The sequence below is a fragment of the Papaver somniferum genome, chromosome 7 (assembly GCF_003573695.1).
Source record: "Papaver somniferum cultivar HN1 chromosome 7, ASM357369v1, whole genome shotgun sequence".
In the NCBI taxonomy this organism is placed as follows: domain Eukaryota; kingdom Viridiplantae; phylum Streptophyta; class Magnoliopsida; order Ranunculales; family Papaveraceae; genus Papaver; species Papaver somniferum.
The window spans coordinates 4,172,289-4,195,801 of NC_039364.1; the positions used below are offsets into that span (position 1 = coordinate 4,172,289).

The 23,513-nt window shown below is 38.4% G+C and overlaps 1 protein-coding gene across 1 annotated transcript; it reads right to left on the reverse strand.

Moving 5' to 3' along the window:
• Positions 1-9,556: 9,556 nt before the first annotated feature.
• On the reverse strand, positions 9,557-11,920 carry LOC113293942. The gene is made up of 2 exons (XM_026542382.1): positions 11,434-11,920; positions 9,557-10,405 (listed from the first exon to the last, which is right to left on the reverse strand). The coding sequence occupies exon 2, from the start codon at positions 10,304-10,306 to the stop codon at positions 9,557-9,559; it is 750 nt and encodes a 249-aa protein (XP_026398167.1). The 5' UTR covers positions 10,307-10,405; positions 11,434-11,920.
• Between the last annotated feature and the right edge of the window lie 11,593 nt (positions 11,921-23,513).

A 23,513-nucleotide genomic window follows, 5' to 3' on the forward strand; every position in this document is an offset into this window, starting at 1 on the left:
GGATAAAATGTAGAATTAATGCACAAAAGATGAGTTAAATGCCAAGAAAAATATATAGAAATATGCACTTTTTAGCACTCATCAAATACCCCCAAACCTGAATTTTACTTGTCCTCAAGTAAAACAAAACTAAGGAAATCCTACCTATACCACTGTCGCTGGTCTCTCGAATGCATTTAGCGTATGCACTAAGCCTTTTAAACCACTAAGTGTCCCTAGTGGACGAGTTGAAGTCTCGTGAAGATTTGCTTAGAACGTACCTACAAAGTTCTAGGTCAAAATATAAGCTCAGATTCCATCAAATGTGACATGTGCAAGTCAGTTTAAGCTCACAGCAAAATGGAGATGTCAATCTAGCTAAAAGGCACAATCCTAGCACTGATAACAAATAAAGACATGTGATAAGAGTGTAAAGTGTATCTACACATGTGTAAATAAAGATCGGATGTTATGACTACTAATTACCAAGAGATAGTTTCTCAGGCTAAGAACTGAGGTCGAAATCTAGCTAGCTGTCCGGACTTTATGAGAATTGTGAATGAGTTGGAGGTATTTCACAATTACTCGCGTTGTACATCAATGGCATACACCCTTCCTTGCTTATTACAATGAAACAACAAATTGACTATTTACATGACTCTTATTTACATTGACTACTCTCTTTTATTTTTGGAACAAGAGAGGATGGAATTGATAAATACTTGATTGATTTTATTTTTTTTCATTCTTTTTTTTTTTTTTTTGAAAAGGAAACACTTTTGATACATATACAAAAGGAAACAAAAGATTACATGACACTTTGCAAGAGGTATCCCTTTTTGATGCACCCAGTTAAATTCGATGGTTGTCTTTCTTAATGTAACCTCCACCTTCTATCCCAACCAACCAAAGAACAAGCTAGTCAAGTTTCGTTCAGTATTCTAAAGTGATTGGCAATCGTGACTTCCTATCAAACACCTTTAAGATCGAGGCTATACATGTATTGGTAGATCGTGCGCGTGCAAATTTCTTATCACTATGTGAATTGTGCTAGAATCAGGGTGCCTAAATATCTAGATTAAGACTCCTAATAAAAATACATATTTGCACAAGAGTCAACATTTCAAGGTAAATGAGCTCCATTTTTATGTTTTTTTTCAATTTTTAATTTTGATTTTTTCATTTTTTTCAAAAAGAAGGAGTTCTTGTTTTCAATTATGGCATATTATCAAAGTATCTACTTTTCACCCCCAAACCTAAACTAAACATTGTCCTCAATGTTTCAAAATATGAACAAAATTATAATACAACATATGAAGAGGATCATGTTGAGTAGAGAAAAAGGAAAGAGAATACCCGATTTCGGCGAAAGCAATATTAGAACTCCGTTATTCAAGGCAATAATCCAACATATGTCAGCCGAGATCATATTGGATTAGCAAAATATATACAAAAGGAACAAAAAGGTTTTTAAGAAATTTTATCTACTGGATTATATACAAAAATTCACCATACACTAACAATCTAAAGAGTTGAGGATCAACCCAAAAGACAAAGTGTAGAGGTTTCAACAGCTTCACACAAATATAACAGGAAAGAAACGCAAGTGAAACTGTGAAACAAAATGAGCTACCCCCAAACCTGGATTTTTCAATGGATAAAATTTTGGAAACAAAATCTCGCAGTTTTGGGGGTTCATCATGTACAAGGTCTAACTCAAAGTGAACTGTGCTAGGGACGGGCAAACATGCTAATTCCAACTGTGGATCCTCAAAGATATTATACTTAGATGCAAAATAGTCCAAAAGGACTTGGGAAGCACACAGTTCCAAACCTAGATTAGGGACTCTCAGAAAAATCGGTTTGACAATATGGGTACAAACCAAATCTAGGTTGGGTGGAAGGCCATCAGATTGTGACATATGTAGAACGATAGGCACATCATTATTAATCACATCAACATCTCCTAAGTCTTCTACAAGTGTCACAACATGCTCACAATCAGCAAACAAATTGGCAAGATCACAATCAGAGTCATCAACATCATCAACAAATTTATTCTCATGCATCGGCAAATCAGGAGAAATATCACAATGTGACCTAGGTAGAGAATCAGACACATCAAATATATTTTCATGCATATTAGCATTAGTGTCTACAGAAGATTCAACTATTCCTATGTCATGCTCATCTTCGCAGAATAATTGTACGAATCCCATGTCAATATCAAAATCATATGAATTACAATGAGTATTAGAAAAAACAACATTCACGAAGGTCGGGGGCGAGAAGCCATATGTTATTGAACCAACAGGTTCCACAATATTTTCATGTTCTTCTAACATATCATCATAATCATCATCATGGTAGCATGCACATTGGTCCTCATTAACAGTGGTGGTGTCATTAGTCGATTCATGTTCCTCTAAATTAGGTTCATATTCAACATCATTTACATGAATGGGACTAGACACTTCATTAGGGACAACATACATTTCCTCATGAATTTCCTCCTTTTGTAGGTGAAGCAAAATCTGATCTAAATATGCATGAATTCGTGATGTAGATCTATCAAAGTTTTGCTTACTGAGTCTTAAAGCTTCTGTGGTGGAGTCTAAATTCATGGGAGTACAAAATTCTTCATGTTCAAATTGTGGTGAATGGTACATGTGTGCATGGTCATTAGGGTTTACAAAATATTGATCGCAACCCTAAAAGGATTGATTATGGTCCCAATGACTACCATTCTCACAATTTATGGGCATTTCATACCTTGGATTTTCTCTCGATTGCCTAAAATTATGCAAAATATGACAATTCTCAACAGGGTGGTCTAAACTACCACATGCGGGACATGCATAGATTTCAGGTTGCCTAAGAAAATTAGATGTGACAGATTCCTCATGTGATTGCATTTCTAAAGCTGCGATTCGAGCTTCTAATTGATCGATTAGTGATGATTGTGTGAGTGAGGCACTAGCAAAATGTTCATTTTCACGTTGTGATGAATGATGCATGTGTGAATAGTTATTAGGGTTCATGTATTGAGGCTCGGGACTTTGAAAATGTCCATAATAATTCCTATAACTATTGACATCATGGTCTATGGGAGGTTCATAACGTGGAGTATGTCCATACGCAAGTTCTCTAAGGGATTTGTTGTATTCCCCAACTGTAGACCAAGATCCAGACATGATTTGGCTCAAAAGCTAAGTAACTATGTTACAAAGCCCAAAATTTGGTTTTTAATGGGTTAGGATTTTTGGGAAAAATTTGGTTTTTATGGGTAACATTTGGTTTTGTCGGGTTTGAAAAAGAAATTTGGTTTTTAATGGGTTTTAAAAAATTTGGACCTAATGGGAAAAGAAAACACTTTGGTTTATTGGGTTTTAAAAACTTTGGTTTTAGACTTTGAAGAAAAAGCCCATTTGGGAGCTTTTGGTTTTGATGGGAGCAAATTTGGTTTTAAAGAGGTAGAAAAATTTGGTTTTTAATGTTGGGAGCAAGCCCACATTAGTGGGAGAAATTGCTTTGCCAAGGGAAGGTGAACTAAGCCCACAATGTGTATGCAAACTGAAGCCCAATGTAGCTTTTGAAACAGCCCAACTGTTGCTTGTTTGGTCTGAGGCCCAGTTGGGCTTTTAAAAGTTCAGTTTTTCTAATTTAAAACTACAGGCCCAAATCAATCTAACACCACAAGCCCACAAGCAATTAAACAAACAAGCCCACAAGTAATTAAGATTACAAGCCCAAAGAAAATATAAGCCCAAATGTTGGGTTTAATATTACAAGCCCACAAGAAAAATGGAAGCCCACAGGTTGGGTTCTCTTAATGGGTTTAGGCTTACTTGCTTAAGCACAGCCCAGCTGCTCAGTTTGGTTGCAAAAGCCCAGTTGGGCTTTGGATCATCCTAAGCTTTTGTTGAAGCCCAGTTGGGCTTGGCTTATGAATGGCAGCAGCACCACTTCAGGTCTAGCAGCAGGAGCAGATCAGCAGCAGCAGCAACAGCACAACAGCAGGCTTTGGGTCAGGTCACACAACAACAAGTGCAGAAGGCAGCAGCAGGAAGCAACAGGGAAACTAATAGCCTCAGTTCCACCAGTTCACCAGCAACAGCAGAGGAAGCACAAGCAGGAGCACCACAACAGCTACAACAGTAGTCTTGGCAGCAGCAGAGGCTGGCAGCAGCAACAGGAAAGAGGAAGAAAGTAGCAGCAAGTGGCAGGCCCAGCTGCAACTCAATCAGCAGCAACAGCAAGGGCTCAGCCAAGCAAAACAGAGTCACAACAGCACAGCAACAGGAGCACCTGGAAAGCTCAACAGAAGCTGTCAAGAACAACAAGAACAGCAAGCGAAAATGATGCAAAAGCGAAAAATTATGCAAAGATGAAAATGCAAGTTATGATGCACTAAATGCTTATACTAAGATGCAAAGACTTCATTACACGACACCAAGTCCCCGGCAACGGCGCCAAAAACTTGGTAGGCTTCTAAAAAGACCTACAAACTAATACCGCAAGTGCACGGTGTCGATTGAAGCTAATGTGCAAATACGGGTCGATCCACAGAGACTTGGGGTGTTATGAAGTTTTCCTAGCTATCTCTAACTGCTAACAGAGCATGAATGGACTGAAATGAGAGCTGTGAGAAGTGAACAAAATCAGAACTAACAGTTATAACAAAAGTGAAAATATGAAAATTAAAATTTGAAAACAGGACATGAAAGAAAATTAACAAGAACAGGACATGGAAGATGTGAATGTGGATGGGAATGAAGTGTATGGAGATGGATGAGAATTCTCTTTCACCTATCTAGTTAGCCTAGGATAAATCCTTGTCATGTGGCTAGTTAACTACCTAAAGTCCTTGGATTAACCCCTAGCATTGCCTATCTGATTAAAGCATAAACAATCACAGGTCATTTAGGTTTCTAGGTCTCTAACTAATATGGCTGGTTAATCCCTTAGAACTACCACTGACCCCTAGCATTAGTGGTCTTCTTACAGCACCACTAATCACAAGTCAGTTGAGCTTTTAGGAATCTAACTAGCCTAAGCTATTTTGAGTTCAACAAAAACTAACCTAATGGCTAACCATCATGGTTTAAGGGTCTTCTCACCCTAGTGTGGATTCAGAACAAGTTTAACATAATAAATATTTGAAATTGAAATTAACTGAATTATGAAATTGAAATTGAAACAACATGAAATTAACCCAATTAGGGGGTTTCTCGGATGACCCAAGAACAAGTTTTGCATTCTCTACAGCTTCCCTTTTATAGCTTACAACAAAATCCCTAATTTCACAAAACCCTAAATTTGCAAACCCTAACTTTTGGGGAAAATCAAATTCGACATACCCATGTGTGAATTCTGCTCGACCCATGCCCTGTTGATGTTCTACTGCTCCTCCTCTAGCTCTTGTTGCGCTGTTGGCCTAGCCCTAGACTTCTGTGAACCCTAGCTTCTCTCACTGTCGAGTTTGTAGCATCAGGACTCGATGCTACAGACGAGAAAGGAAGAGACAAGGGTGGTGATGGAATACTGAGTTTGTCGGGGGAAGGTGGTAGTGGTGGTGTTCGAGATGAAGGTGGAAGAAGTTGCAGGTCTGTTGGGGGATGGTTGTTGCAGAGAATTTGGGGAGAAGAGAGCTCGATGGATAATGAGATTAGGGTCTGTTTGTTTGGGGTGTAGGTGTTCGGTTGCTAGGGTGTGAAGCGGGGATAGCGAACTTTGATGAACATCGAGTAAAGAACGTTGGATGATCCCATATAGATTGAATCGAACGGCTACGATGGAGAGGTATGTAGCGACCGTTGGATTATGAGATACAACAAAATTGACGGCTTCAGATGGAGTTAGGTACTATGGTGTTTGACAGGAGCTTCGGATTTTGATGCACAATGATGAGGAGACCGTTGGATGACAAGATGGATCCAATCTGACGGCTCTCATGGAAATGAGTATGGATAATGGAAATGGATTTGGGTAAGGGTTTTGGGCCTTGGGTATGCCAAGCCCATATCTTCTTTAAGAACAATTCTTCCTCTTCAAGCCCACTTCTAGTTGATCCGGCTCTTGCAAACATCATTCTTCGCTTCCTCCTAGCGAGAGTCTTTGCCGTTCCTTTGCTCTTTTCGGTCCGTGAGATAACCAGGCTTTATTTAGTACCTAAAAATGCAAAATTAATTAAGAAAAATATTTATTCTTGAAAACAATGAAAATACAGAATATGGGATAAAATGTAGAATTAATGCACAAAAGATGAGTTAAATGCCAAGAAAAATATATAGAAATATGCACTTTTTAGCACTCATCATCAATCCATTTTGAAATGGAAGGACAATGCCACCTAGATTCATGTATTAAGGCATACCTGTCAACCATGTTGAAAGCATTACTAAAATAAACCAACACCATGGACATGTTGTTGAAAGAACCTTTGAGTTCAAGTATTCTGTTAGCAGCATGTACAATACTCTCCCATCCACAAGGAACTCCAACACCAACTTAGAAATCACCCAAATATGAAGCCATGTCTTTGCAAACACCTGCCGCCACACTTGGTATTCCCAATGTTATTAATATATGGACAGCTTTGACAATTTTGAATCCATCCCTATATTGACAATTTTGTGAAGTCCCAAGGTTATTAATATATAGAGTTTTTACTGTACTTAGAATTCTATGCTATTGAGTACTCGATACCCACGGGTATCAAATGACTATTACCCCTTTGGATCCATTTCGGATCTAATCGGATAATACCCATCAGCTATTGAGTTGCTAATGGGTCTAATTTTGGTACAACCATTTTTTGGGGACCATGGTTTTTTTGGGGGGACCATGGTCTTATTAGGCTACCCACCCTACAATGATAAGGGATGTCCTAATAATAATCCTACTTAACAAGTTTACTAATTTTCCCTTAACCTAATTAACACTAACCCTAATACTAACCTAATTAACCCTAGAATAAATAAAAAAAAAAAAAAACGTAAACTAGTTTCATCATCCAAAATCGTCTCCTCTTCCTCTCTTATTCTTCTTTTTCATTGCAAACTCGTTTCCATCATCGATTCATCGTTGATTCATAAAATTTTCACCGTCGATTAATCAATCGAGTATAACAATGGGCCGTCGAAAGCAAACCGGTAGAAGACCAGGAACAGGTCCATCATTAGGTCGTTTAGCTAATCAACCAAACGATTTTGAGGAAGAAGCTGAACCGGTAGAAGAGCAACAACTAATTCGTCGTACTAGCCGCAAGAACAACGCTGAATCTTCCATGGGACCGATTCGAGAGCAACAACTAATTCGTCGTAATAGCCGCAAGAAGGGAAAGATTTCTCGTAGTGGTCGTGGTAAATGAGTGATTGGAGTTATTTGGTTTCTGATTATGGTGAAAAATACTTATGTTTACTTTTTAACGACGGATTTAGTTTCCTTATGTTCTTATGTTTGGAAGACTTATGTTACAGTCATGGTTACATTAAAAGTTTGAAATTTTTAGTTTTTGGTATAGTCATGGTTACCTTAAAAGTTTGCAATTTTTAGTTTTTTGATTTCCAGACTATGAGTTCGGTTTCATAGCAATTTTAGGGTGTAACCGAACTCACAGTTCGGTGAAATGTCAAAAAATGGCAGGTAACCGAACAGCTCAGTTCGATTTTCTGCAGAAAAATGACAGGTAACAGAACTCTAGTGTTCCAAAAACATGACATTGTTCGATTACCTGCAGAAATTAACCAGGTAACCGAACTCAAGCCTTGAACTTCTGATTTTTTTTAAAGGTTCAATTCGGTTACCTCCACAATATTACAAGTAATCGAACTCAAGCATTTAACTTCTAAATTTTAAAAGGTGCAGTTCGGTTCGATCGCAAAGAAATTAAAAAATTCCATTGTAACCGAACTGTAGGGTTTAAAAAAATTAGAAAGAAATTTTCCAAGTAACCGAACCTTGCTGTTATTCCCTGTATTTTGAGTTGTGTAATAACCGAACTATGACCTTAGAGTTCGGTTTGATCGCAAAGAAATAGAAAAATTCCAATGTAACCGAACTGTAGGGTTTGAAAAAATTAGAAAGAAATTTTCCAAGTAACCGAACCTTGCTGTTATTCCCTGTATTTTGAGTTGTGTAATAACCGAACTATGACCTTAGAGATCGGTTCGATCGCAAAGAAATTGAAAAATTCCAATGTAACCGAACTGTAGGGTTTAAAAAAATTAGAAAGAAATTTTCCAAGTAACCGAACCTTGCTGTTATTCCCTGTATTTTGAGTTGTGTAATAACCGAACTATGACCTTAGAGTTCGGTTCCATCGCAAAGAAATTGAAAAATTCCAATGTAACCGAACTGTAGGGTTTAAAAAAATTAGAAAGAAATTTTCCAAGTAACCGATCCTTGCTGTTATTCCCTGTATTTTGAGTTGAGTGATAACCGAACTATGACCTTAGAGTTCGGTTCGATCGCAAAGAAATTGAAAAATTCCAATGTAACCGAACTGTAGGGTTTAAAAAAATTAGAAAGAAATTTTCCAAGTAACCGATCCTTGCTGTTATTCCCTGTATTTTGAGTTGTGTAATAACCGAACTATGACCTTAGAGTTCGGTTCGATCACAAAGAAATTGAAAAATTCCAATGTAACCGAACTAAAATGTTGAACAAAAATGAAAAGAGGCTAAAACATCCAGGAGAAGGTTCGGTGAAATGTCAAATAATGGCAGGTAAGCGAACATCTCAGTTCGGTTTTCTGCAGAAAAATGGCAGGTAACCGAACTTTAAAGTTCCAAAAACATGACATTGTTCGATTACCTGCAGAAATTTACCAGGTAACCGAACTCAACCCTTGAACTTTTTTAAAGGTTCAGTTCGATTACCTGCACAATTTTAGAAGTAAACGAACTATATATTTTGAAGTTTGAATGACACGGATTTCAAGTAACGGCTATTTTTATAGCCGTTACACACCTCAGTGGTATAAATACGTGTCTCATAGTTAGCATTTTTTCTCAAAATCTTCTGAATATGGCTGATAATACGGCTAAATTTAGTCTACGTGAAGATCTTTCTCTTTGTAGAAACTACAAACTATACTATCCAAAGAGGGGTGAAGAACGAAGAATGAATGGTATTATGAGTCAAACTTATTGGGGGAAAATTCATGAGGAATTTTTCTCCGACACAGGAAACCCTCGTAACCGTGATCATATAGCTTTGTTACTCCGATTTGATAAGATTAAAGAGAGAGTTTTGGAATTTATGGCTTTGTTTCGGATTGTAAGGCGGTATCGACTTAGGGGTGAAACATACGAGGACATTCTTTTAACAGCAAAAAATGAATGGCGAAGATGGAAGAGAAAGGATTTCAAGTATGAAGATCATTTCCGCATCCTTGTGCATTTTCATAACGCGTTTCGGATATTAAATGTTATGTAATTTTAGCTCTAGAAATTTCTTGCACATTTGTTTGTTATTTTGGTGTTGTTACTTTAATCAATTGAAGCATACATAAGACCAAATGCCAAAAAACACAATCTTTCATTCAAATGATATTCAAAAGCATACATATATTCTAGCCAAGGGAAACTGAATGTCCGTGTATGATTTTGTCCGATTCCTCCAAAGCTTTCCACATCTCCATGTTATATTGATACATAATGCACCAACCCAACATTGTGTCGGGGTTAAATCCCGACCAATAAGAGCACCCGCATATCGGTGGCAATGGACAATTGTCTTTTAACCGGAGGCCTATAAAATGGTTGTTGTTAAACAACGCAATCACCACTCTCCTATGTCTAAGTTTCTCGACACATATGGTTGTTTTGGGAGTGTATGTGAAACTACCACCTCTTGAAAAATAATGCACTACGAAATTGAAAGCCTCGGCGATTAAGTGCCCACATATCGACATTGACATCCAATGATCCCTTGTGGTTGGATCGGCCCCGTGGAGACGAATGTGAAACCTAACAAGTTGCACCTCTAAACTAGCATCGCCATCGGACAACATTGTCTTGTAGAATTCCGGTTTCTGCTTTAGTGTCATCAACAACCTTTGACGAACATAAGTGATTTGATTATCATTATATAGCTTGGCACCTTGAGTGAAAGGCCCTATTTGTTGTACGACTACATGGAAACCGCAATTACCATCCGGAGTGACGTCATGGGTGGATATGACGTAATCTCTAATGTAAGGAGGTAGGTCTTCCAAGTACCTTTTATCATCAAGAGGTGCTGTATCAACTGGAGCCTTTAGATTCACGCCTCGTTGACTTGGTTGCCTCGGTTCCGACGGAGTAGGTTGAGAGACTAACATCGGTCCTTTTTTATTCACATCTCGTTCACTTGACTTGCCTTTTTCAATAATTTTCCTTCCCCTTTTCTTCGAATCTTTTGGTACTTGGTAGGCTGGGGACTGTGTATAAAAATGAGAGCAAGATGGGAATGTATGAGAAGCCTACAGTGATAACCGCAAGTGCACGGTGTCGATTGTGGTGTTATGAAAATACGGGTCATTCCACAGGGACTTGGGTATATGTTTGAAGATTTCCTAAGCTAAAACAGTGGCAGTTGAGAACTTTGAGCCGTGTTGAGACACAACTCAGCTGAGGACAGTGAGATGTCAAAATGTGTAAGAGTGAAAAATGGTTGTAACTGAACTAGTGAAGGAAGTGAACTAAGGTTGTTGAATCCACAACCTAGATGCTTAGAAATCCCTGTTTTGATACCCTAGTTCTCTTCTTCAATCAAGGAGTATAGAGGTTCCAGCCTCAACTACCTTGAAGGTGTGATAAATCACCAAAATGTCATGAATTAACCTTAAGTTAATAGTCTGTCAAATCCAAGAATTGGCTGTCTGATTAAGGCACAACCAAGGAAAGATTGAACTAAAAATTCCAATTCCTAGCATTACCCATCTGTTTAAAGTATGGGCAATCACAAATTGAGCTAAAATCATTTTACTAAGCTTGAATATACATCAAAGTGTTAACCTAACTACCTAGGATGCATGACATACTAGGTGAGAGTAAATCAATGCGTATTCAGGGGTTAAAGCATGCTTTTACTTCTAAGTTCATGGAGCAATAGTGAATCAAACAGGGGATTCTTATCAACTAGGTTTTCATCTAAATCTTAACACAATGAATTAGAACATAATGCAACTACTACTGAATTTAAACATAAACTTGAAATAAACTGAACTGAAATTGAAATTTGAACATAAACAGGACATTGAAAATAACATTGAACTTGGAACAAAACAGGACAATTGAGGTCCTGGCTAGTCCAGACCTCTAGAGAGTGAAGCTGGCTAATCCAGACATGGTTATAACACACTAACCCATCCCCTATTTATACCCAATGTCACAAATTAGGGTTCTTACAACAAATCCCCAAAACAGTGAAAATTAGGGTTTCTGTAAATTAATCAAAATAACTCACCCTCTGACCGAAATAGCTTCAACCCATATTTGTACTTATCCTCCTCTGCTACTCCATGTCGCTCCATGTAAACCCTACCCGAGATTTCTCATCAACTCCATACGTAGGGTTCAGAGGTATGAGTTTGATGAGAACTTTAGGCTAGGGGGAAAGGATGCACTGGGTGGGGGTTCTGGTGATGTCGGGGCATGATGGAGATGGAGCTCGAGGTCTGGTGGTGTCGGGGCATGGTGGTGAAGGAGTTGCAGGTGATGGGAGAGAGGAAATTTGGGGAAGAGAAGAAGAGGTCGATAGTTTGGGGAGAAGGGAGTGTTTGGTGGGGGTATAGGGTATTCGGTGTTTGGGTGTTGAGCGGGTACAACACATTTTTATGATTCGCGAAGATCAGCCGTAGGATGATAAGATGATGAGGTGAATCGGAGGGTAAGATGAGGAAGGACTCGACCGACCGTTGGATGAAGGTATACGTCGAAAATGACGGTTGAAGATGGAGTTAGGTGCTATAGTGTGAAGCAGGAACTTCAAGTTTGATGTCCAGGCGATGCTGTGACCATTGGATTCAGATGTGATCCAATCTGGCCGCTGACGAAGGAGACGGGTATGGATATTGGAAATGGATTTGTGTATGGGTTTTGGGCCTTGGGTATGCCAAACCCATATCTTCTTTAAGAATAATTCTTCCTTGTTAAGCCCATTTCTAGCCTTTTGGTCTTGTGCACAACATTCCTCGCGGCTTCCTTGCGTAATTCCTCCGGGGTTTTCACTACTTTTCTGCTCTTTTCGCTCCGCAATTCATCCAAACTTTATTTATTACCTAAAAATGCAAAATTAATTAATAAAAATATTTATTCTTGAAAACAATGAAAATACAGAATATGGGATAAAATGTAGAATTAGCGCACAAAAGATGAGTTAAATGCCAAGAAAAAGATATAGAAATATGCACTTTTTAGCACTCATCAAATACCCCCAAACCTGAATTTTACTTGTCCTCAAGTAAAACAAAACTAAGGAAATCCTAACTATACCGTTGTCGCTGGTCTCTCGAATGCATTTAGCGTATGCACTAACCTTTTAAACCACTAAGTGTCCCTAGTGGACGAGTTGAAGTCTCGTGAGGGTTTACCAGAGGTGTACCCACAAAACCTTAGGACAAAATATAAGCTCAGATTCCATGAAATGTGACATGTGCATGACAGTTGAAGCTCACAGCAAAATGGATATGTCAGTCTAGCTACTAAGGCAGAATCCTAGCACTGATAACAACTAAAGACATGTGATAAGAGTGTAAAGTGTATCTACACATGTTAAGAATTATCAGAAGTTATGACTTCCAATCGCTAAGAGATAGTTTTTAGGCTAAGAACCGAATTCAAAGCCAAGCTAGCTGTCCGGCTTTACGAGAATTTTGAATGTTCACCCAAGAGTTGGTGATGTTTCAGTTTACTCGCGTTATACATCGATGGCTGCACCCTCCTTGCTTATTACATGACTATATACAACACAAAGATGACTCTTTACATGACTCTTATTTACATTGACTACTCTCTTTTATTTTTGGACAAGAGAGAAACTTTGCCTTTTACATGACAAAACATGGAATGAATATAACTTAATATTTTTGTATTTTTCTGATTTTTTTTCTGATTTTTTTTTGTTTTTTTGAGACTGTGTGAACGACAATTTACATCACACTAACAATTTTGATTTTATGAACATAAATTAAAATTTACATGACACTTTGCAAGAGGTAGCCCTTTTCGATGTACCCGGTCAAATTCAATGGTTGCTTTTCTTAACGTAACCTCCAACTTCTATCCCAGCCAACCAAAGAACAAGCTAGTCAAGTCTCATTCAGTATTCTAGATGATTGGTAGTCTACTTAACCGATAAAACACCTACCCGAGGCTAAACATGTATTAGTAGATCGTGCATGTGCAAAGTTCTTATCATCATGTGAATTGTGCTAGAATCAGTGGTGCCTTATCATCTAGACTAAGAATCCTGCGTTAACATATATGCACAAAAATCACTCTTTCAAGGTAACTGAGCTCCATTTTTAGGTTTTTTCATTTTTCATTTTTCATTTTTATTTTTTTTATTTTATTTTTTATTTTTTTTCCAAAAAGAAGGAGTTATGTTTTCAATTATGGCATATTATCATGGTATCTACTCTATACCCCCAAACCTAAACTAAACATTGTCCTCAATGTTTCAAAAGATGTAAAGAATTATAGTACAAAATATGAAGAGGATCATGTTGAGTAGAGAAAAAGGAAAGAGAATACCCGATTTCGGCGAAAGCAAGATTTGAACTCCGTTATATAGGGCAAGAATCCAACATATTTCAGCCGAGATCATATTGGATTAGAAAAATATATACAAAAGGAACATAAGGTTTTAAAATTTTATCTACTGGATTATATACAAAAAATTCACCATACACTAACAATCTAAAGAGTTGAGGATCAACCCAAAAGACAAAGTGTAGAGGTTTCAACAGCTTCACACAATAATAATAGGAAAGAAATGCAAGTGAAACTGTGAAACAAAATGAGCTACCCCCAACCTGGATTTTTCAACAGATAAAATTTTGGACACAAAATCTCGCAGTTTTGGGGGTTCCTTATGTGCGAGGTCTAACTCGAAATGGACTGTGCTAGGGACGGGCTTACATGCTATTTCCAACTGTGGTTCCTCAAAGATATTATATTTAGATGCAAAATGGTCCAAGAGTACTTGGGAAGCACACAGTTCCAAACTTAGATTAGGGACTCTCATAAAAGTCGGGTTGACAATATTGGTACAAACCAAATCTAGGTTGGGTGGAAGGCCATCAGATTGTGACTCATGCAAGACGATAGGCACATCATTATGAATCAAATCAATATCTCCTAAATCGTCTACAAGTGTCACAACATGCTCACAATCATCAAATAAATTGGCAAGATCACAATCAGAATCATCAACAGATTTATTCTCATGTATCGGCAAATCAGGGGAAACATCACATGGAATACTAGAAGAAACATCATTCATTAAGGTCGAGGCAGAGTAGCCTAATGTATTTGAACCCAAAGGTTCCATAGCATCATCAGTATAGACATGTTCTTCTAATATAACATCATCATCATTATCAAAACATGAATGACATTCCCTAAAAACTGTAGTGTCTCTAGTCCACTCATTTTCCTCTAAATTAGGTTCATATTCAATATTACTAGCATGAGTAGGATTATCAACACTATTTTCAGAATTAATTTCAGTAGGGATAACAATGTTGCTATGATCATTCAATGTTTGCATTTCTAATCTAGCATTGTTTTGTTTGATGAGTTTGATGTTTTCCATTATAGATTGCATACAAGGACTCATGGGAGTTTGGAATTGTTCGTCTTCCCCTTGTGTTGATTGATACATGGGTGCATGGTCGTTAGGGTTTATAAATGATTGATCGCAACCTTCAAAAGGTTGATTATGGTCCCAATAACTACCATCATACTAATTTGTAGGTACTTCAAACCTTGGAATTTCTCTAGTCCGCCTAAAATTATGGAAAAAATAGCAATTCGCAATAGTGTGGTCTAAGCCACCACATGCGGGACAAGCATGGATTTCAGGTTGCCTAGGAAAACTAGATGTGACAGATTTCTTATATGCTCGCCTTTCTAAAGCTGCTACTCGAGCTTCTAAATGATCGATCAGTGATGATTGTGTGAGTGAGGCACTAGCAATATGTTCATTTTCACGTTGCATGTGTGAATAGTCATTAGGGTTCATGTAATGAGGCTCAGGATTTTGAAATTGTCCGTAATAATTCCTGTGACTATTGACATCATGATCTAAAGTCTGTCCATATGCAAGTTCTCTAAGGGATTTGTTGTATTCCCCTACTGTAGACCAAGATCTAGACATGATTGTCTCAAAGGCTAAGTAATTGTGTTACAAAGCCAAAATTTGGTTTTTAATGGGTAAATTTTTGGTTTTGTTGGGTTTGAAAACTTAATGGGTTTTAGAAAATTTGGTTTTTAATGGGTTTTAGAAAATTTGGTTTTTAATGGGTTTTAGAAAATTTGGACTTAATGGGTTTGAGAACTTTTGGTTTATTTGGGTTTTGAAAACTTTTGGTTTTATGGGCTAAAGAGAAAAATTTGGTTTATTTGGGTTTTGGGAAAAAGAAACCCAAATAAAAAGAAAAATTTGGTTTGTTTGGGACAAGCCCAGCTGTGAGTTTTAAATATGGAAGCCCAGCTGAGTTCAGAGATTGAAGTGCGAGGCCCAACTGGATTTTGGCTGTTGGGCTTTCAGTTTGTTATAGGACCAGGCCCACTTGGGCTTTTAAAAATATCTTTCAAAATTTGTTGGGTCAAGCCCACAATTCAGTTCAGAAGCCTAGTTGGGTTTTAAAACTGATTCTCAAACTTTGTTTGGGTTAAGCCCACAATTTAGAGACAAAAAGTTTTGCTGGGTTTACAAAAATTCAGAAACAAATTATGGCACAGGCCCAGAATTCAGTTTAAACACAAGCCCACAAAACAGTTTAATTAAAAGCCCAAAAAGAATGGTTTAAAAACAAAGCCCAGTGGATGGGTTTTCTTAATGGGTTTAGGCTTAACTCTTTGGTTGAAAGGGAAGCCCAGCTGGGCTTTTACCAATTCCAACTTTGGCTTGGCAGCAACAACCTTGGCCTGACTCAATGGCAGCACCAACAGCAGCAGCAGAAGGCAACAGGAATAGCTCAGCCCAGAGCAGCAGCAGGACCAGGAGCAGCACAGCCAGAGCAGCAGCAGCAGCAGCAACACAGCTGTAGCTCAGCAACAGCCCATAGCAGCAGCAGCACAACAGCAGCAACAACACAACAGAAGCAGCTCCACAGGCAGGCAAGCAGCAGCTCAAGCACCTGGTGAACTCAGAAGAAAGGTTCAGGCACAACACAAGAAGTATCAAAAATAGCAAGAACAGCAAAGAAAAAAAAGTGCAAGAAGCTTCAACACACACGCCAAGTCCCTGGCAGCGGCGCCAAAAACTTGGTAGGCTGGGGACTGTGTATAAAAATGAGAGCAAGATGGGAATGTATGAGAAGCCTACAGTGTAACCGCAAGTGCACGGTGTCGATTGTGGTGTTGTGCAAATACGGGTCATTCCACAGGGACTTGGGTGTATGTTTGAAGATTTCCTAAGCTAAAACAGTGGCAGTTGAGAACTTTGAGCTGTGTTGAGACACAACTCAGCTGAGGACAGTGAGATGTCAAAATGTGTAAGAGTGAAAAATGGTTGTAACTGAACTAGTGAAGGCAGTGAACTAAGGTTGTTGAATCCACAACCTAGATGCTTAGAAATCCCTGTTTTGATACTCTAGTTCTCTTCTTCAATCAAGGAGTATAGAGGTTCCAGCCTCAACTACCTTGAAGGTGTGATAAATCACCAAAATGTCATGAATTAACCTTAAGTTAATAGTCTGTCAAATCCAAGAATTGGCTGTCTGATTAAGGCACAACCAAGCAAAGATTGAACTAAAAATGCCAATTCCTAGCATTACCCATCTGTTTAAAGTATGGGCAATCACAAATTGAGCTAAAATCATTTTACTAAGCTTGAATATACATCAAAGTGTTAACCTAACTACCTAGGATGCATGACATACTAGGTGAGAGTAAATCAATGTGTATTCAGGGGTTAAAGCATGCTTTTCCTTCTAAGTTCATGGAGCAACAGTGAATCAAACAGGGGATTCTTATCAACTAAGGTTTCATCTAAACCTTAACACAATGAATTAGAACATAATGCAACTACTACTGAATTTAAACATAAACTTGAAATAAACTGAACTGAAATTGAAATTTGGAACAAAACAGGACAATTGAGGTCCTGGCTAGTCCAGACCTCTAGATAGTGAAGCTGGCTAATCCAGACATGGTTATAACACACTAACCCATCCCCTATTTATACCCAATGTCACAAATTAGGGTTCTTACAACAAATCCCCAAAACAGCGAAAATTAGGGTTTCTGTAAATTAATCAAAATAACTCACCCTCTGACCGAAATAGCTTCAACCCATAATTGTACTTCTCCTCCTCTGCTACTCCATGTCGCTCCATGTAAACCCTACCCGAGATTTCTCATCAACTCCATACGTAGGGTTCAGAGGTATGAGTTTGATGAGAACTCTAGGCTAGGGGGAAAGGATGCACTGGGTGTGGGTTCTGGTGATGTCGGGGCATGGTGGAGATGGAGCTCGAGGTCTGGTGGTGTCGGGGCATGGTGGTGAAGGATTTGCAGGTGATGGAAGAGAGGAAATTTGGGGAAGAGAAGAAGAGGTCGATAGTTTGGGGAGAAGGGAGTGTTTGGTTGGGGTATAGGGTATTCGGTGTTTGGGTGTTGAGCGGGTACAACACATTTTTATGATTCGCAAAGATCAGCCGTAGGATGATGAGATGATGAGGTGAATCGGAGGGTATGATTAGGAAGGAATCTACAGACCGTTGGATTAAGGTATATGTCGAAAATGACGGTTGAAGATGGAGTTTAATGCTAAAGTGTGAAGCAAGAACTTCAAGTTTGATGTCCAGGCGATTCTGCGACCATTGGATTCAGATGTGATCCAATCTGACGGCTGACGAAGGAGACGGGTATGGATATTGGAAATGGGTTTGGGTAAGGGTTTTGGGACTTGGGTATGCCAAGCCCATATCTTCTTTAAGAATAATTCTTCCTTGTTAAGCCCATTTCTAGCCTTTTGGTCTTGTGCACAACATTCCTCGCGGCTTCCTTGCGTAATTCCTCCCGGCTTTTCACTACTTTTCTGCTCTTTTTGCTCCGCAATTCATCCAAACTTTATTTATTACCTAAAAATGCAAAATTAATTAATAAAAATATTTATTCTTGAAAACAATGAAAATACAGAATATAGGATAAAATGTAGAATTAGCGCACAAAAGATGAGTTAAATGCCAAGAAAAAGATATAGAAATATGCACCTTTTAGCACTCATCAGTACTTCGCCGCGGTATACTCATGCCCACAAGGATCTCTAGTAAAAGGAGTCATTTCACTTACCTTCTTAGACAACACCTTTGCATATTCTCTAACTTGTTTTTTGGTTTCTTTGGTTTTTGGCCTACCTCTTCCTCCCTTGCCTTTACTCGGTTCTTGCACATTCTCCAAAGTGTGCGGGAAAACGATAGGCCGCATGTCATCCCAAAAGATTTGCCTCTCGAGTTTGTTCATATTTCGGTATTTTTCGATGACCGCTCATCCCATTTCATTGTCACCAAACTCTTATCCGACATCGCCCTTTGGAGGAGGGACAAAACTTAGTTGTTGCCAATGTGGATCAATATCGCTTAAAGGGATTATGCCGTGTTCATACTTAGCTATCATGTGGCGACAAGGGAGTCCCATAGACTTCATCATGTTGCAAACACACACCTCATCCGTCTTGGTTCCCCATATGTCGATCAAATACACCTCAACCATTAACCTCTTAATGCAAGCATGTGAAACATTATAGTGGAGTCCCTTGAATAACCGAAGGTCCGCCATTTTCTTGATGTTGCAACCTTTGTCTACAATCTTTTTGTACTTCATTATGCGACTTCTTTGGAACTTCTCTTTAATTCTCTCAATATCGCGGTTGAAGTAACTCTCCATTGCGTTAAACACAACCACAAAATTATCGACACATCCAAAGATATTTTTCTTCAACCGGTGGTGAGCCGATTCTACCAAACTTGTCGCTTGATTACCAAAGTGTTTATAGTTGTTGGTAAAAGCATAAACGAAGCGCTTTTTGTGCGGTTCCAACCATTGCTCCACCACATACTTTATTATATCCTCCGGATATTCGGGGCTAGACCAATGTTGTCTAAATTCGGCAAGATTAAGATAATACTCTTCTTCGGTGAGAGACCAAGTCAATGCCTCCCATTCCCCGGAGAAGGCAACCCATTTTTAGTGATTTATGGTGTATTCTTTATCGAATTTCTTTCTTGCTTTCTTGTTTATCAACCGGTAGCTTACTAATATCTTCCAATCCTTTCCTCTTAGGTGGACAAAGTTGAGGCTTGCACCTATTCATCACATTGCACCATATATGAAATGTACAAAGCATATTATGTGCTAATGGGAAGACTTTCTCTATTGCGTTCATCAATGCTACGTCATTGTCCGTCACGATAACCCCGGGGATCTCATCATCTCGGTAGATCGCCTTCATTTGTTGTAACGCCCAAGTGAAACTTGGTTCTTGCTCGTCCTTTAGAAAACAAAAAGCAACGGTAAACGGTGAATTCGTCGACGTACGACCAACAATGTTCAACAATGGCATCTCGTATTTGTTTGTCTTGTAAGTGCAATCCATTATAAGAACTTCATGGAAAGATTGAGCCAATTGGACACTCTTTGGATGGGCAATGAAGAGATGAGTTATTTCTTCTTCCGGACCTACCTTCTTTTGAACCGCGTAGCCTTTCTCTTGAGCCGAAAAAAACAATTGTTGCATAACTTTTCTATTCTTCCATTCATTCCTTTTAATCGTCTCAATTGCATCGTAAATGGTGGACAAAGATGATACGTTGCCCGGGTTATCTTGCTTTAATAAGCGAAGCATTTTGGAAGGTGGAACACACAATTTCCTATACTCGCCTATTTTTTCCATTTCTCGAGGAGTGAGCCTTGCGGCCATTGCATGCCCTTCAAGATCATCCGGACTAGGGTGGTTATGACTACCTACCACCTTATCCATAGCTAGAAACCATTTGTTCGTTGATTTCCTCTTGCTAAATACAAGCTTGAACTGACATTTGATTTTCTTTGAGCACGTTGTGTTCATCCTCTTCGTCTTTCCATTATACTCATAACCCTTCCTCTTGTGACTAGCTTCGGGATCTCCACTTCTCTCACAAACCATTTCTAAACGAGTGTTGCTTTCTTTCCCATTACAAACCAAGACGCAATTGACTCTCTTGGCATGTTCTCTAGCCCAATTCTTCACATCAATAGGTAAGTCAAATTCTAACTCATTAGCATAGTGATGAGATGTATCTTCGAACAACGTAAAAATCAGATAAGGTTGATCATGCATTGGTATAGGTGGGGATTCCATCTACAAAAATTCACAAATAAGTTCGGTTACATGAAAATTTTATCGGGGAAACCGAACTACACTTTCGGTTTGTTAAGAAATTTTCAAGTAACCGAACCAACAAAAGGAAGATAGTTCGGTAACATGTAAAGTTTTTCGAACTTATGCGATCCAACCGAACCTTATACACTTATATCAAATTAATTTGTACGTAAAGTTCGGTTAGTTGCGAACCAACCGAACATAACGCTGCATGCCATAACTTCTGTTGATAGGGAGTTCGGTAACCTTCGTGTTTGGATCAAGCAACCGAACAACACCTTTAGATGAGTTCGGTTACTTGTTCATCATCACAGGGAAACCGAACTACACCTTCAGATGAGTTCGGTTAGTTGTTCTTCATATACACTAACCGAACTCATCTGAATCCAGTTCCAAAATCATACATTTTGGGGAAATTTTTACCAATTAAACATACATTATCTAAGTTTGCATGATACCTGTTCACCCAAATACTCATCCTCCGGTTGTGGTTGATAATGATTTTCATCTTGAGTTTGTTCTTGAATAATACAATCACCATCTAAGAAATAAGCTAAACCGGAATCATTTTGAAGATTAACAAATATACTAGGAGAGGATGGAGATGAAGAATCAGATTCATCACTTGAATACTCTAATGGGGTGAATTGAAAATAATTTTTATTTTCCATATTTTTCTCCTTCATCTTCTCTAACTCTAATATCACAAAAAATTCTACTCATAATAATTTACTTATCTAATAAAAACCCAACTTTTAATTTATTTTCACTCATTATTTTTAACTAAATCATTTCACTAATCATAACCTAAAATTAATTAGGAGGGTAGTTTAGGTATTAATATAAATATCAGATATGGGGTGACCTAGAATTACTTCCAATGTCTTTACCCAAAATAGAACCATGATCCCCTCAAAAAAACTATGGTCCCCAAATAATGTATCTAATTTGGTTAGTGATGAACACCATCTTAACATCTTATATCAGTTCTTTACACCCCTACTTAAAGCTGTAGCTTTTTTAGCTAACTTGTCTAAAGAAAAAAGTAAAGTGCAGTGCTATCACGCGCCACTGCGCGGGACTGCTCAATAAGCAAGCAGTTTATTAGTCGTAGGATATTTTCATCAGCGGTGGGATGAAAATGAATTATATTTATCCTGGAAAACTTTTGTTAATGGAAATGAGTCCTTTATATATTTCACACTATGTCCTTCCCCTTCATCTTTATGCATATTTCAGGGTACTTATATGCAGCTGCCTCTACTGCAATGGAGTAATAGATCTCCGCTGATCCACCACCGTGTACAATTGAGTTTTTATGAATTAAATTCCTAGCCAGTTAGAACGAATGTTGCGTTTTGACTCCTCTATCATCATTTTGTTAGCTAAAGAATCATGAAACAACTAACATCATTTTCTTATGATTTCCTTTAACACTGCATTTTCCTTGCAACCGTGGATTGTTCCAATGTTAATTAGGTGACGTGATGCGATAGAAATCCAATTTACTGTGACCAAATGGAATGCTCATCACAAATTTGTACTTATTGCTTCGTAAATCTCAAAAACAAGCTACTTAATCGAAGTAGATAACGAATGGTAATTTGTATCGATTAGATAATAAGGAAATTGGAGAGTGAATTCAAACTAGGTTAGCTGCAGTATTTTGGATGTCAAATTTACTTAAACGACTAAAAAGCTTCAATCCACATGCTGCGTAATCATGCTAGTATGAACCTCAACTGAAAGATAGTAAAGAACTGATGAAGAATGCAAAATAACTCTCTTTTATCTAAGCATCTAATTTATATATATATAATGTATCTAAGCATCTAATTTATATGAAGTTTACAGCAGCAAAATACCCAACATGGTTGTTCATACCCATTTGAAGACTTAAATCATTATGATAATAGGTGTGATGAGAAATCCTTTATTTAGATCTTTTATATGTTATTTAATGGTGATCAAAATCAATATATGGGTACATTAAACGGTTGATTTTCTATGTGGGTTTTGGATTTGCAGATATTTGATTCTATCCAAGATAATATTTTTGCAGTTGCTGTGTACACATATATCTCACTATCAGACACGTGTATATAAAAAGGTACGTGGAAAGCATGCAGGCCAAAACATCAAAACATGATGCATCACGAAACACCCAATAAACCCCGAGGAGTTACTTTATCTCATCCCCAAAAGATGAGCTAAGATCAACGGTGGAGAGAAAGTTAGCTGACACGGACTGACAGGGGAAGAAGACACTTGTCTGACACGAGCAGACCCCTCAACTACCCGCATTAAACACTCTGAGAAGTGTACGTGTCGACCAACCTGTGGAACGAGCGAGGATGCCTCTGCGGGATCAAGGGGCAAACGCAGACCTCCGCGTGATGGACGCAGGGACACAATAAGATAAGGTTCCAACGGTCTTCAGAGATGGGGCCCACGTTCTAACCTTATAAATACCCAATCTCCACTAAGAGGGAGGGGGATCGAAAAAGATTTGATAGGGGAAGGAGAGAGAGAGAGAGAGAAATAGTAAAGGTAAGTTAATCCCTTAGAGGAGAGAAACATGTAAACCCCAAAAGTCATTCAACTATTCGTGTATCCGTGAAGAACATAGTAAAACAACAAACCCCGTGGATGTAGGCCTTAGTGCTGAACCACGTAAACCTTGGTCTTATTTACATTTCAGCACTTTACATTCATTTAGCTCCGTGCATGTTTACTTGTATGTTTTGTTTTCCTTAATACTTATACCCCATGCACAAACGCCACGCATGGAGTTGTTGGATGAGGCCATGATAAACCCGAAGGTTTTGAGCCGATGAATCAACACCCGGGTACCATCATCATAATTTCTTTAGATGATAATGATTGATTGTGAGCGTTCGGACCCCCTCGTGGTTTGTGTGCTCACAATTTGGCGCTAGAAACAGGGACTTCGT

Bases quoted from the DNA above. Each gene is read 5' to 3' on its own strand.
- LOC113293942 (XM_026542382.1), bottom strand. From the start codon at position 10,306: ATGTTAGTCTCTCAACCTACTCCGTCGGAACCGAGGCAACCAAGTCAA.